The following is a 13,980-nucleotide window of genomic DNA, read 5'->3' as shown; positions in this document are numbered from 1 at the left end:
CAATATTTTGTTAGTTAGTGCACTAGATCTGTATTTCTTGGAATAGGGTTTCGAAGAATGTCGTCTATGGGTTCTTTTCCTGCAGCTGGTTTCTTTATGGCCCTTCCGATGACATTTACTAGAACAATGTTCTTTATATGGGCAGAACCTCTTATAGTGCCAACCTCCACATGACCAACATGGAGATGAGGGCTGATTGTTTGAACTGTCCTTCTTATGTACAAGAGAACCTTTCTGGCCACTTATTATCTGCACGTATGGTGGCCGGCCACTATTTTCAACCATAGAAGTGTCGTGTTTTAAGTTCACCAACCTCTGACACTCACTAGTCACTTCTTGTAGTGTTTATCAGGCTGTTAAACGTGCGTAGTTGCTTGGTTGTGGTCGGTTCTCGGTAATGCAGAATGGTCGTCACTTTGCTTTTTTGAGGGCGGATGCCTTGAGTATCAATAGTATGTCTGAGAAAATTTGGAGAGTAGGTGCCGATTTGATATTTCTGAATGTTTACAGTAATGCCATGTTTTGCAGTCGTTCAGAGACAAGGTCCAGATGCTGGAGATGAGGTTCTGTGTCCGGATTTGTAAGTAAGCAATCGTCAACATACACATTTACAAAGTTGAGACCTCGAAAAACGTCATACATGAATCTCTGGAAAGTGTATCCAGCATTTCCTAAGCCTAAAGGCATTCACGAAAATTCGTAGAAACCGAAAGGTATGATGATAGTGGTTTTAGGAATGTCATCAGCGGCCATGGGAACTTGACTACATGCTTTAACCAGGTCGATCTTCAAAAAGTACAGTTGTAACTTTAAGGCACCTGTCAAATAGTGAATATGAGGCAACGGGTAAAGGATTTTTCATTCACTCATCGATAGTCACCAGTTGGACGCCGGTCGTCGCTGTCCTTTTTAGGGACCATGTGCAGGGAAGATACCCATGAGATGTTTGACGGCCGAATGATTCCTAAGACTATCATATGGTTGGATTCGTTTTTAGCCAACCTCAGGTTTTCGGAAGCTAGTCGGAGTGGTCTCGAGAATTCAGGTGATCCTGTAGTCGTTATGTGGTGTATAAAATTGCTGGTTACACATGACAATTTCGGTTGCGTTTGGTATATCTCAAAGTACTTATCGAGTATTTGTTGATCATATGTTTTACTATGACTAGGAATAATCCACAACCAGAAAAAGAAGCTAAGCAAACAGATAAATTAGTATTTCCGTCCACTAACCACTTTTTAGGCGTGTCGATGAGTAAATTATGATGTTGTAGCAGGTCTACACCAATGATTGGCATAGAAATATTTGCAAAAACGACGACTCAGTGAATGGGTTCGCGTAAACCCATGTTAGGCTAGGCATACCACTCACCATAAGTGGCGATCAGTCTCCATTTTTTCCACCTGTTAGTTGAAAACTGCTTCACTCAGTCGGTCGTTAGAATTTTCTGGAAGAACGCCAACTTGTACGCCCGTGTAGACGAGGTAGTGGAAATCCGAAATCACACCACTGACGTATAGCGAATGGCCAAGTTCGCCGGTTACGGTTGCCGGGACGTTTCCCTATAGGATTTTTGTGTCGGTCGGTTTGAAGCTCAGAAAATTACAGGGTTTTCTGCACTGAATATGATACTAGCACCAATCTGGGTTATCTGACTCTCGTGATCTAGAGACATAATGTTTTCGTGAAGAACTCCTTCGAGGAATTTAGGAGCGTCTACGGCCATGACGAATATTAAGGAGCTCTAAACGGGCCCTCGTCGAAGGTCCGTTAACCGATGAGCTCTCTTACTCGTGACGTTCGTTGTTGAGCCTTATTTTAGGTCGATATTGTTAATGATTTGATCTAATCTATAGAGCTTCGTAAGGTTTTGAGGCATCAATAGCAAACATACTAGGTACGACGTACCTTTTAAAATCGTGCAATGATGCCTTCATTACTACAAGGAATTGTGCACTTGGGTCTGACACGCTGTGCTCGTAGAAGTCATCGCTTCGATATGATCGGGTCAAAATGAAATTAGCTGAAATGAGAGGCGAACGAGTCTTGATTTTAAATGACCTGGGAGTCTGTACGACCATGATGAATATAAAGTATAGCAATGAACGAGGAAGAAAATCCAATAAACATGAAAGAAATCTCACAATATATACAAATTAAAGATTTGATATATAAAGTTCCAAGAGGGAACAGACTCACAGGCTACGAATAGACGTACCAGATCACGTCGGGCTCACCACTTAAGCTGCCACAAGTATTCGGAGTTTGACAACATCTTAACCAGTAACACCTTTTATAGTCGAAATATGCCAACCCAGTGAAAGCAGGAGTCAGAAGCGAAGAGGTTCAAAGATATATTTGATAGAATGTCGATATGTAGAGAAGTGATCAATGTAAGCTGGCTAGTGGTTGTATAAGAAGTAAAGAAGGACTTAACCACTCGTGATCCTGTGTGGATGCATGGCCGAGCACCTTCAGCTATATGAATCCATTAAAACTAATGCGGTCAGCATTAAATGTCGAGGACTTACAGAGCTATTGATTTTGGTAATTTATTTACCACTACAAACCCAAACATTTTATTTGATAGCTAATAAACGCTTCCGAGGTGTCTATTGTATTTAATCAAAATGTGAGTTTTGCAGCATTCATATTGTTTATCAGGTTGGGTCTGATACAATAAATGATTATCAGGAAATATCCTGGTCTTTTAAATTTTCTGAGAAAGAAACCGGTCACTATGTAGAAAGTGTATGTCCTTATGTGTAAAAATAGTAATAGCCTATAGTGTTTAAGTGAACAGAATATCAACTAGCCCCAAACATTTAGCCAAAACTATAGATATACGAGTAAGGCTTCGTTGCACTTCAGCCCAACGAAATGGGATCTTCATTAGGAATACCATACCAATAATTTTCAGTCACTTATAGTTCGTGAACATGCTCAAAATGTCACAAACCTTTAAACCCTTATTAGTGATAAATATGATTTGCTCCCGATATAGCTACAGCTACCCGTGACCAGCTATTATTATCAACACTTATGCATTCACTTAAGCACTGAATGTACCTGAAGTTTAGAGAATTTGAATCATCACCCACTGTATCTGTCTTTCTGCCAAGTGATTTGTGTAAAAATCTGATATGTATGCGCTTTGTTTAAAGTAACAGCATGATATGATTTCCTTCTTTGAACGCGTATGGTTCGTCCTAATGCTTTAATGTTTGGAATTATTTCTCATGACGGTAAGTAGTTTTACCATGTTTTATGCCAGGGTGTTTAACTGAAATTAGCCACTAAGTACGTAATTATTAACACAATAGTTTCAATAGCTATCCTTAATAGTCGCATGCAGTTGCGAGTTAGTTATGACGATGATTAGTTATTCTGTTCAAACTGGTTTTTTTCAGCTCAGGAGGCAACATTTTAATGCGCGTCATGTGGTATGGAGTTCAGTGGAATGAATAAGACGTCCGAGGAGACATTAAGTTATCTGAGTTCTTCGGCAACAGCTCATCCTTCTCTGTACAAAACTTTGCGATATAGTCCTAGTAATGAATATGGTGAAAAAAGTTTATCTCATAGTTCGCCCGAAGGCCAGGTTCTTCGTTTAGTTGACGCGTTCCACTGTCCATTTAATAACGACCTTAGGGAATGTGAATCCCCCCAAATCCCTATGGTGTCAGCTATGTGCAATCGTTTTGTCCCATCGGACATATTATCTGGATTTGTTGATAGATCTGAGTTTGACCACTCAAAAGTACCAAATAACAACGAAAAACTGGCAGTTCCTGAAGTAGGTGACACAATCGTACTTCTTAAACCTGATCTCAATGATAAGGCCTATCCTTGTTCTGCAACAAAAGTAGGAAATAACTCACCTTCACCGTCAAGCAATTTAATACCAGATGCGGTGTGTATCCCTTCTCCATGTAACGGATCTTTATCTAGAACAGAAAGTAACAGCGATGAATCGTCTCAGGTCGATAAACCTGAACCAAGTAGGGATGTTAATGGTTGCAGACCTACTGATGTCTCCCCGACGCACGATCAGGAACGTGCTAAGATGGACTTGGATAAGTTGGATGAAACAATTGACTATGTGCTGTCAGTCGCACGGAGTGACGAACCTTGTGAAGGCATGTTTGTACTTACCTGTAGAGCACGTGAGTCTGCAGTTACGTCCTCACCGAATCCTAGAGTTAATACTCCTAGTTCTGAACTTATAAATTCTCCGACAATTTCTCCAACTCCGTCTCCTCACTCCAACAATTTAAATTCTCCTGTGCTTCAAACCTGTAGAACTCAAGCTGTGTTTCAATCCAACTCCTCATGTAGCATGGTGTCTCCACAGCCTATGCAGCGTTATATAGTCGATCAAACACATGGGATTATTCAGTTGTCATCAAATCCCTCTCAGTGTGTCTCTGCTCATTATGGTAACCAGGGTGTTTCTTTCGTCCAGTTATGCTCAGACTCTTCCTCAAACCCTGTATTTCAGGTTTCACAGCACCATATCGTTTCACAAATCAGTCAGCCTCTAACAACAAATACCCACGTCTTGTTTCATCCCAGTATGCTACATAGTTTTCAGAATCATCCAGGGTCACAAGCTCAATTTACAATACCACATTCCACACTACCTACTGCTTCGGTTCAAAGAATAAGTACTCCAATTTTGTCTCCAGTACGAACTAGCGTCATCCAGAACGTTTCTAATCAAGTTGTCAAACCTTCAGATACCAACATAACATCCTATCCTGTATCTAACCACGTTATGGAAAGTACGAATCCACCCATTTCCACCCAACCAGTTTCCATTAACCCTCCAAATATTTGTGTTGTCCAGTCTCCTCAATCCTTGCTTTGTGGTACTGTTGGAACACCTGTATCTTTAGAAGCTTCAGGTGACGTTAAGTACTCACTACCTGTTTCTACTGTTACTAGTGACCAAAGTTGCTCACAGCTAAATTCATCGGTGGCCTTCCGTCATCCCATTATTCCTGTCAACACAACCTCTCCTATGCTCCCCACATCTTCCGTTGGTGTATCCAGTCACGGTCTTCCAGTAACTAACAGCCACATCACTACTTGTTCCCAAAGCATTACAACTACACCTAGGAAGCGGTCTCATGCCTCAACATCAGGGAATAATAAACGTCGAAAAACTCTCGGCAGTCCACCATATCCTGTCGTTCCAGTCTCAAACAAAAACGTCACCATTCACGAAGCTTCTATTCGTTCTTTACATTCTGGCGCTCAGGAACAAATTGATAAATTAAAAGGTGTTGATCTAAAATCATTGGTCTCAGCTCCCACTTTGCAACCTTTTTTTTCAGTCCTTCCACCCACTGGTTCATGTGATTCGCTGTTTCCTAGAGGTGCTGATGAAGTATTTTACCACAAACATGGTTTAAAATATTCTCGTGGACGTATGTCTCTTAAATTCCCCAAGTGTATAGACCCGACTACCTCACACGAAGTTATCGACTCATATCTTACACAACATCTTAAAGTTGTAGTACCACCTGGTCCCGTTATTTATCCATCTAAATGCTTCAAGCGACAATCTTTTGAGTGTCACTCAGTGTGTGCTTCTCCGGAACCTCCATCATTTGAGAATAACATGAAGACTCTATTCTCGAGAATGAATCAATTTACCAAAAAACATTCAAAAGATGTTTATGATGAAGTCAAAGTTGGGTACGACTCGTGCAAATTGTCGAGTGAGACACTCATACCTCAGTCACTGCTTCAAATGTTTTCTCAAAACCCATCAAATTCTTTAGAAAGGACAGAAACAGATAGATGTACTCCTCCGCTTGCTCTATATCATATGCCTAATCCTCGCCTGCTTTGTCAACCCATTCATTTAGCTCCTTGTGTCAAAACGGGTATAGATTCAGGACTAACTAAGGTTAACGGTTCAAACATATCTACTCTAAAGGCTGAACACGATATGCCAGGTCTAGACTCATATAAAAATGTTATGAATGAGTCTCCAATGTCCGTTGATCTGAATCCATGCACTCCATTCGTCGATTCAGAAACTGGTGAAACTATGATTTCACCCCAGCCAAAATCAACAAAAGCGTCTCTAGGTCCTACTTTAAGTGAGGATGACAAGTTGCATATCACGTTTACTGTAAATCCTTCAGCAACTGTAAATATATCGAAAATCATCCACCGTATCTCTGAAATATTGGGTGTAGAAGAAAATTCCATTGACTGTCAGATCACCAGATCAGGTGCACAAATAACTTTAGATCAGAAGCAATCCCAAAGTGAAGTTGTTATGCGTAACCTAGAAACTCACTTAAGACAGCAGTTTACACCACTGTCATTACAATTCGAAAAAGATTCAAGGGATTGTTTAGCACAGGGAATCCACAGTTCCGGTCATATACAATCTAGCACGCTAGAAAACACGCCTCATACGAAACTTCTTCCATCTAATCCACCCCAGTTAAGTTCATGCAAATTAGAGTGTGATATTAATAAAAACGATTTCAGTCCAGTTTATACACAGGAAACTTGTCGTTACTCTGAGGAACCCGTCAGCATTACTTCTATCCTTGCCAGCAGGAACCGCTCTGCAAAATCGTGCAAAATGTGTGGTAAGCCAGTCTCCCCTCATATGATGCAACGCAAATGGTTGGATGAATTATGTTCGGTCAGTGGGATATCCATGAGTTTTGATAATGCAGTTGATCTTCTGTTTTGTTCTAGTGACTGTTTGTATGGTTTCGCCCGCCTTTTGTCTTGTTATCGAAGCAAGTACTCGGAAACGTCACTGGATTATTCCTCACAAACAGATATATTAAACATCAGGAATTGCTATAACTTTGAACAACAGCGACAGCTTATAATGACAGACTTTCCGTGCTCTGTGCCCATATTATTACAAAACAACTTGTCGAAATCAAAACCTAACGTCAAACGCCAGCATCCCCAGCAGTGCGTTACAAATAAGAAACGTCCAATAAATACTTCTACAGTCCCCTCCAAATTTAGAAAATGGCAAGGTATCCGGTGGAGACAATATGTATCCGATGCACATCATCCATCAGACATGTCATCCAAACGTAATATAGTCGATGATTCTCTTAGTCCTTTTTTAAGTAATCCTGCAGTTATGCATGCTCCACATTCTGGAGATAAACGAGTGTGTGATTTGTGTCAACAAGCTGGAGATGCTCCTGAAGATGGTGCTGGTCGTTTACTCCCTCTAGACTTAGATAATTGGATACACATCAACTGTGCATTATGGTGCTATGAGGTGTATGAAACTATCGGCGGATCCCTAAATAACTTAGATATCTGGTTAGCTAAAGCAAAAGAGACAGCATGTACACAGTGTGGTTTACTTGGTGCTGGTTTGCCTTGTTATAATCCGAAATGTTCCTACGTTTATCATGTACCATGTGCAATCAGAATACGATGCATGTTCTTCACGGATCGTGGTATGTATTGTCCCCAACACCAACCTAAAGAAATCCATCCAATGCAGTTATCTTCTCTGGCAGTCAGTCGACGTGTATACATTAGCCGCGATGAAAACAGTCAAGTAGCTCGTGTAGTGCATGAAGATAGTGATAAACATGTTGTTCGCGTTGGAGGAGTATCTTTACATTCGATTGGTCAGTTATTACCCCATCAGATTGACAGTGGAAACTTTCATAATCGTCGGAATATATATCCCACTGGGATGTGCTCCACTCGGATTTACTGGTCAATGCGCCGACCGCGTTCTCGAGCAAAATATGTCTGCGAAATATTGGAAAAGGACTGTCATCCCTTTTTCCGCATAACAGCAATTGATAGGGATATGGAAAATATGTCTGTTACGCACGAGACTTGTGATGGGGCTTGGCAGATAATTCTGTCACGAATTGAGGCCCTTTGTAAAGAACACAAATTAGTAAAACTTTTCCCACAACTTCTTAGAGGCGAAGATTTATTTGGTTTAAACGAATCTCATATAGTTCGTGCCGTAGAATCTCTACCAGGTGTAGATAGTTTGAGAGATTATGTTTTCAATTTTGGACGTCTTGAATTAATATCTGAAATGCCGTTGGCCATAAACCCATCTGGATGTGCACGATCAGAGCCGAAAATGCAAACTTATATGAAACGTATGCATGATACTGGAGAATATTCCATTTCATTTAGTCATCGAACAGGTCTACCAGGTGTTCGACGTTTATCTCATCCAAGTTTCAATGGAACGACTTGTAGCAACGGAGTATATAATATAGATAATATGGCATCAAAACAGCATCAAAGCAGTCGTTCTCAACAGTACCGAAAATTAAAGACAGAAGTTAATTCCAACGTTATACTCGGTCGATCGCGTATTCAAGGATTGGGTTTATTTGCTGCACGGGATTTGGAACAACAAACCATGGTAATTGAATACGTAGGAGAGTTAATCCGCTTAGAAATAGCCAATAAAAGGGAAAAGAACTATGAAGCTCATAATAGAGGCATATATATGTTTCGTCTTGATGATGATACAGTAATCGATGCGACTGTTTGTGGAGGACTCGCTCGATATATTAACCATTCCTGCCAACCAAACTGCCTCGCCGAGTTCGTCAACTTCGGCGGTCATTCACATATTGTGATAATTACTAATAGACGGATAAAAAAGGGTGAAGAGTTATGTTATGACTACAATTTTGACTTCGAAGATAGAAGCGACAAAATTCCTTGCCTTTGCAGAGCTCCAAATTGTCGAAAATGGATGAACTAGTAGCTTTGTAAATCCTTGTTTGCAATACTTTTTGTGAGACAATTGTTGTAGATAGGTATACTCCGATTCCCTAGATTATTATCCAACCCAGTCTAGTGCTTCTCAATAACCATCCAGTATAGTTTATAGTGCCTTTACATACTTCACTTGGATTTGTACATTTCATGCCACTTAGTATTCTGTATTTCATTCCTAATGTATGTTATGTACAGCTTTTACTTATTTGTTATGTTTTTAATTTCTCTCAGTTATGTTTGAGATGTATTGGTATTTTTATGTATATTGTCAACTAATGTGCATAGTTCTAATGCATTACGGGTGTACAGTGATTTCGTGTTCCATATCAAATTTGTCCCTATGTATTATACTTATTTGTACAGACTAGTTATGTACCTTATTCATTTCCTTCACATTCCCTAATATTGTATATATGTTTGATCCAACTAATTGTCCTTTCTAGTTTTGTTTGAAAAATTTGAGTATTAATTGCAGCCAATTATTTTGGTTTATTACACATTTGAGTATCATTGTGGCTTCATTTTTCTTAGCAATAATAGTGATTTCAAGAAATAATTCAGATGTACCTAATTTCTATGCTTCAGCTAAGTAAAACTTTTTACTAAAGTGAACAAACCACGCACTCACTGTAACTGTACTTGTACACGCATGCATTTGAATAATAAAAATTGTTTTCTTTGCGAATGGTTCTAAAGGTGTAACCACTTAAATGTCTTCGTCTATTTTCACTTTGACCATTATACTATTGGGAATTCATAATTCTTCAGTTGTCAGATAAATTAATGTCGCATCTGCTTGTATTCAAAATCACAATAGTCAACCAGTTGCATTTAACATTTAATAAACATCATGAATGTCATAGTTCTTCTAGATTGGTTCAAGTCAGATGTACGATTTTAATAGTTCAAGTATTCGACTTTCAACCAATAAACCTCAAGCTCGAGCTTCCCACCAATTTTAATTTTCTCATCTGACTTAATTATAACCACACAAAAGCATGTGGCTCAAAGCCAAGCACACAAGCCTTTAGTTTATCTATTACTGTTTTGAATACCTAGTCTTCGTTTCTTGGCATTCGTTAATTTGCGTAACGATCTTGCCTGTAATATCGTTCAAAATCCTGAGTACCGTATTATGGTCCAGAAAACCTCAGTCTCAAAGACAAGATCATATATTTCTCCAAATATCCGTATTATCCCTTATAGCCGGATATCTTGTATTCGTGATGAAGTAGTAGGAAACAAGAAAGGGGTTAAAGGTTAACTTGATAAGTCCAAATGGTATTTGTGACATTTGTATGGTTGACACCGGCAGCCTACAGTATGGGAGAGTACTTCTTGCGGGACTTTATTAATAAACTAAATTCGTGTCGTATTAGTTTCCCCTATCTAGACTATCCCTGGTTAAGGGTTCGGTTATTTTCACTACCGACATTCTCATCCTCTCCCATTTTAAGTAGCTAACACAATTAGAGATGTTGGTTGATCGTCTCCAGTATGATTTCGTCTATACGTTTTACATTTGTTAGTTCCAGTCATAAAACCTGAGATGGTGGAGATCTGTAGCTCAGATGGATGATTTTGATGGTTTTGTTCTCTGAGCTGGATGGTTTGGTCGGTGAGCTTTCACCGTTATTCTGAACGGCATCATCATCACAAACTCCAGGTAGGTCAAGATCGAGGTCCACAGGACAAGCTGTGAGCTATATGTAGGAAAATCCGAACACTTCTACCTGAAGTTCTTGCTGATGATGTCGTTCACAATAACGATGAAAGCTCCACGACCAAACCATCCAGTTCAGAGAACAAAACCCCACCAAATATTTTCTAACTGACCCGTCAGGTATGATAGAACTTCAAGGATTTACTAAATACTAATCAACCAATGGTCCCACCATGAAAACTAGTTTGGCGACATCCATTAATCTTCCTTAAGTGTCCAGATCGTGACGGTGTAGCGAAAGACCATAAGTTCTTTACTTCATCTGGTGTCACACCTGGCGTTGGTCCCAATTCTGATTTTGCCTTTAATTCAATCATAACTATCCTACCAGGGCTTTTGCAACTCCTTACGTTAATGTGATTATTATATTGCAAGGTACCTGAGTATTTTTATGTATGAAACTCACAATTGTGATATTTTATTTACTTGAATTTAACTAGCGAGTACAAGTCGATGGTAAATACATGATCAGTAGAAAATCATGAGTTAGTACCATATATGTTTGAAAACCTAAGCTCTACTGCTGTGGTTCAGTTATTTAGGAGGTTCCGTAGATGTGATTCTTACTTGATAAAGAAAATCTGTTTCTTGTAAGTTTTATTATTATGTTGCAAATATGTTATTCATTGTATAGGTTTTAATAATACGTCTTCAACTGCCCTTGATATCTCGAAATTTTATTTAGTATGTAATCATTACTGACCTGAGTTCTTTACAAGGTTTTAGCTGCGTTCGTTTTGTGCTATCATTTTCCATGGATTAGGTAGAATTGTCCTGTTAATAGATATAATGTTATTTTGTAAACATACCTGTTTTAGCCATAAAGAAAGCGGGATCGCAGTTTCCATCCGATTGGCTCCTGGTGTTGGATTTGTCTTTAGGATCTGCGCACTTTCAATCCTAATTAATCCATATTAAACTTTTACCAACTCTACAGTTTTATGCTTACACGTTTTTTTACTGAGTCCATTTAGGTCTTTACAAATATTGGATTTTATAGACGATGTAATTTTGTAAATACCATCGTCTGCGACAGATATTTTCATACTTTTTAGGTGGTGTGTGAGCAGTTCAGCATTGTTTCCTATTTAGTATACTGTCTGTAGGTAAACAGCATAAAAAGTATCCAATGATTTGCTAACTATTATCTTCAGAGCATTATTCATGTATAATCGCGCTATTGAACTCAGGTTGAACAGATGTAATTTTATAACTGTGCAAGCCATAAATCAATATTGCGTTATATATGATGTTATTTATCTTGGACTCCCTAGCTTTGCTCACAAGGACAAACATGCCCAAAAAGCATTGTTTGTCTAATATGAAGATTTATTATCAAGCTATGAAGTTTTATTTATCCAACAAACTGTAGGTTATTGATGGGTCTGAAAGATGACACCCACCAACTTACGGTGGATTAACTGAAATCGAAACATTTCTTGTCTTGCTGCATGTGTACGATGTTGTACTTATCCATCTCTATTTTCGACTATCTCCCATCACCTTTTAAGATGACTTTGATTCAGCTCATAACAGGGGCTTGAATAGCAGATTTCCTGCTCTTGTTGCTTTCTTGAAGCAGTCAACATAATTCGATTCACAATAATAACACTTAACAGTTGCTAATGACGGTGCAAAGATACCATGAATTATTGTGGAGGATAAATGATATGTTTTTGGTCATTGTAGGATGTACTTAAATTTTTCCGGTAGTACACAGTTGTGTTTGTATAGTGAAGTGCACGACCACTGTCTAGCTTCCCAATATAAACCTATTTTTCATTAGGTTATAATTAAGTCTGTAATTATATAAGTTATGTTAATATTAATAGTATCTAGTCCCTACGTCAATCGCGTTATGTAGATATACTTAGTTTTCTTCGCATGCATTTAGATTGTATTGTATGCTTCACTAATACGTACGGATTTAGAAAGCCAAATGTTCTGCAATTGTAACTATGATGTTCTGGGTGACTAAAAATGGTATAGCAGCTCAATGAACGTCGTAAACTGAGAACCATACATTTTAAATATTGGTGCCGAAACAGTTATCGCCTGCTCAGAAACGTTGGTCCAGTTGTGTAGAAAAATTATGCGTTTGCAGTGCTCCATGAACATTTATCAATTTTAAGCAGGGAGGGGACAAAAATGCAATCGTTTTTCAAAACAATATTGGGGTAATGTTCCTGTTCTGCATTTGGTAGAGCATACATTTATCCTATGGTAGTTAGTACTTGCTTCAAACGCTAGTTTGTGTTCATTAATGAAAGGACAAAGTGTAGTTTTGAGGACAATTGACTCATTACTATACACTTTGTTTTAATGTATGGGTAAGGTTTATATGAGACCGTAGTTTATCGATTGTCATAAATTAGTGACCGATTTATAGATTAAGTGATCTAGACCTCCCAGTAGTCAGTTATGGTTTGAGAAAATTTTAGATAACAACGCTGCGTCACTAGGGGCCAGGCTCTTGCCTTTATGTAATTAACTCCGAAAATCTTAGGTGTCATAGTAAAGCTTCCCCGCTTCTAGTTGAAAAGCATTCTGTTGAAATAAATTGCAACAAAGCTTCAGTCTTAGTGGAAATTACTACTAGTTACATGTAAGATTGATTATGCGGGTTGTTGAAACAAATGTCGAGTCTGAGGGGATCCTTTACCAAATAACTTAAGTTTCTCTTATAATTCGTTTAAACCTATGAAAATTTGTTCTTTGTCAGTCCGCCATTGTGTTTACAAAGAAGGTAACAATAGATTGAGCTTGCCAGTTTTATTCGGGTTTTTGGCTTATTCTTGTGGCGATCTTGTAATTCTGTTTTTTAACCTCAAATCTCTTATTGTAGTGGTAGCGGGTATTCCATTTAAAATGCATTGCATTACGTACGCTTACTTGATTTTGACCTATGATCTACTATGTACATTCTAGGGAAACACTAAAGACTTAACATTATTCCTTTTGAATTTGGTTATTTATTCTCTCAAGAAGTGGCTTGCACTGAGTCACGAAACGTCGGAAAATCTAGTTTTTCTACGCATAGGGATATTACAATTATATTTCTATTATTTATTTAATTTTCTCTTTAATAAGTAACGGTGACATTGTGTTTAGGTACTATATTGTTGCTTAACTTGTTCGGTTATTATACTACGTTGAAATAGTTATCAACAGTCCGGACTACTGGATTTTTCCTAACAAATGATTTTCTATGGCTCAGTTTATGGTAAGGATCAATGAATAATTCCAACTAACTCGCCACTATCCACTTCTGGAGCTTTCAATGTGATAAGTAAATATTAATGGATAGTTGATAGGGCATTTGCTTTTAATCATCATGCTGTAACTTCATACCTTGCCAAACCTACTTCGGTCTGACTACCCTGACAATATCACTGGCCCTCAAAAAGTGACTCGAAAATGTGTATCGAAATCTATTCCTTCCAGATGTCAGATACTTCATACTGAAGAATGCCGACTAGCACGAA

The 13,980-nt window shown here is 38.5% G+C and overlaps 1 protein-coding gene across 1 annotated transcript; it reads left to right on the top strand.

The window, feature by feature from the left end:
* Positions 1 to 3,178: 3,178 nt before the first annotated feature.
* Positions 3,179 to 13,018, top strand: MLL2 (Myeloid lymphoid or mixed-lineage leukemia 2). Its single transcript, XM_051212851.1, has 3 exons — positions 3,179 to 3,245; positions 3,411 to 11,085; positions 11,130 to 13,018. Exon 2 carries the CDS (start codon positions 3,446 to 3,448, stop codon positions 8,753 to 8,755), a length of 5,310 nt encoding a protein of 1,769 aa, XP_051068772.1. The 5' UTR covers positions 3,179 to 3,245; positions 3,411 to 3,445; the 3' UTR covers positions 8,756 to 11,085; positions 11,130 to 13,018.
* Positions 13,019 to 13,980: the final 962 nt, after the last annotated feature.

Source organism: Schistosoma haematobium, chromosome 3 (assembly GCF_000699445.3).
Source record: "Schistosoma haematobium chromosome 3, whole genome shotgun sequence".
Lineage (NCBI taxonomy): Eukaryota > Metazoa > Platyhelminthes > Trematoda > Strigeidida > Schistosomatidae > Schistosoma > Schistosoma haematobium.
Note: the sequence above shows the minus strand (reverse complement) of the source record. Positions and strands in the feature narration are given on the sequence as shown.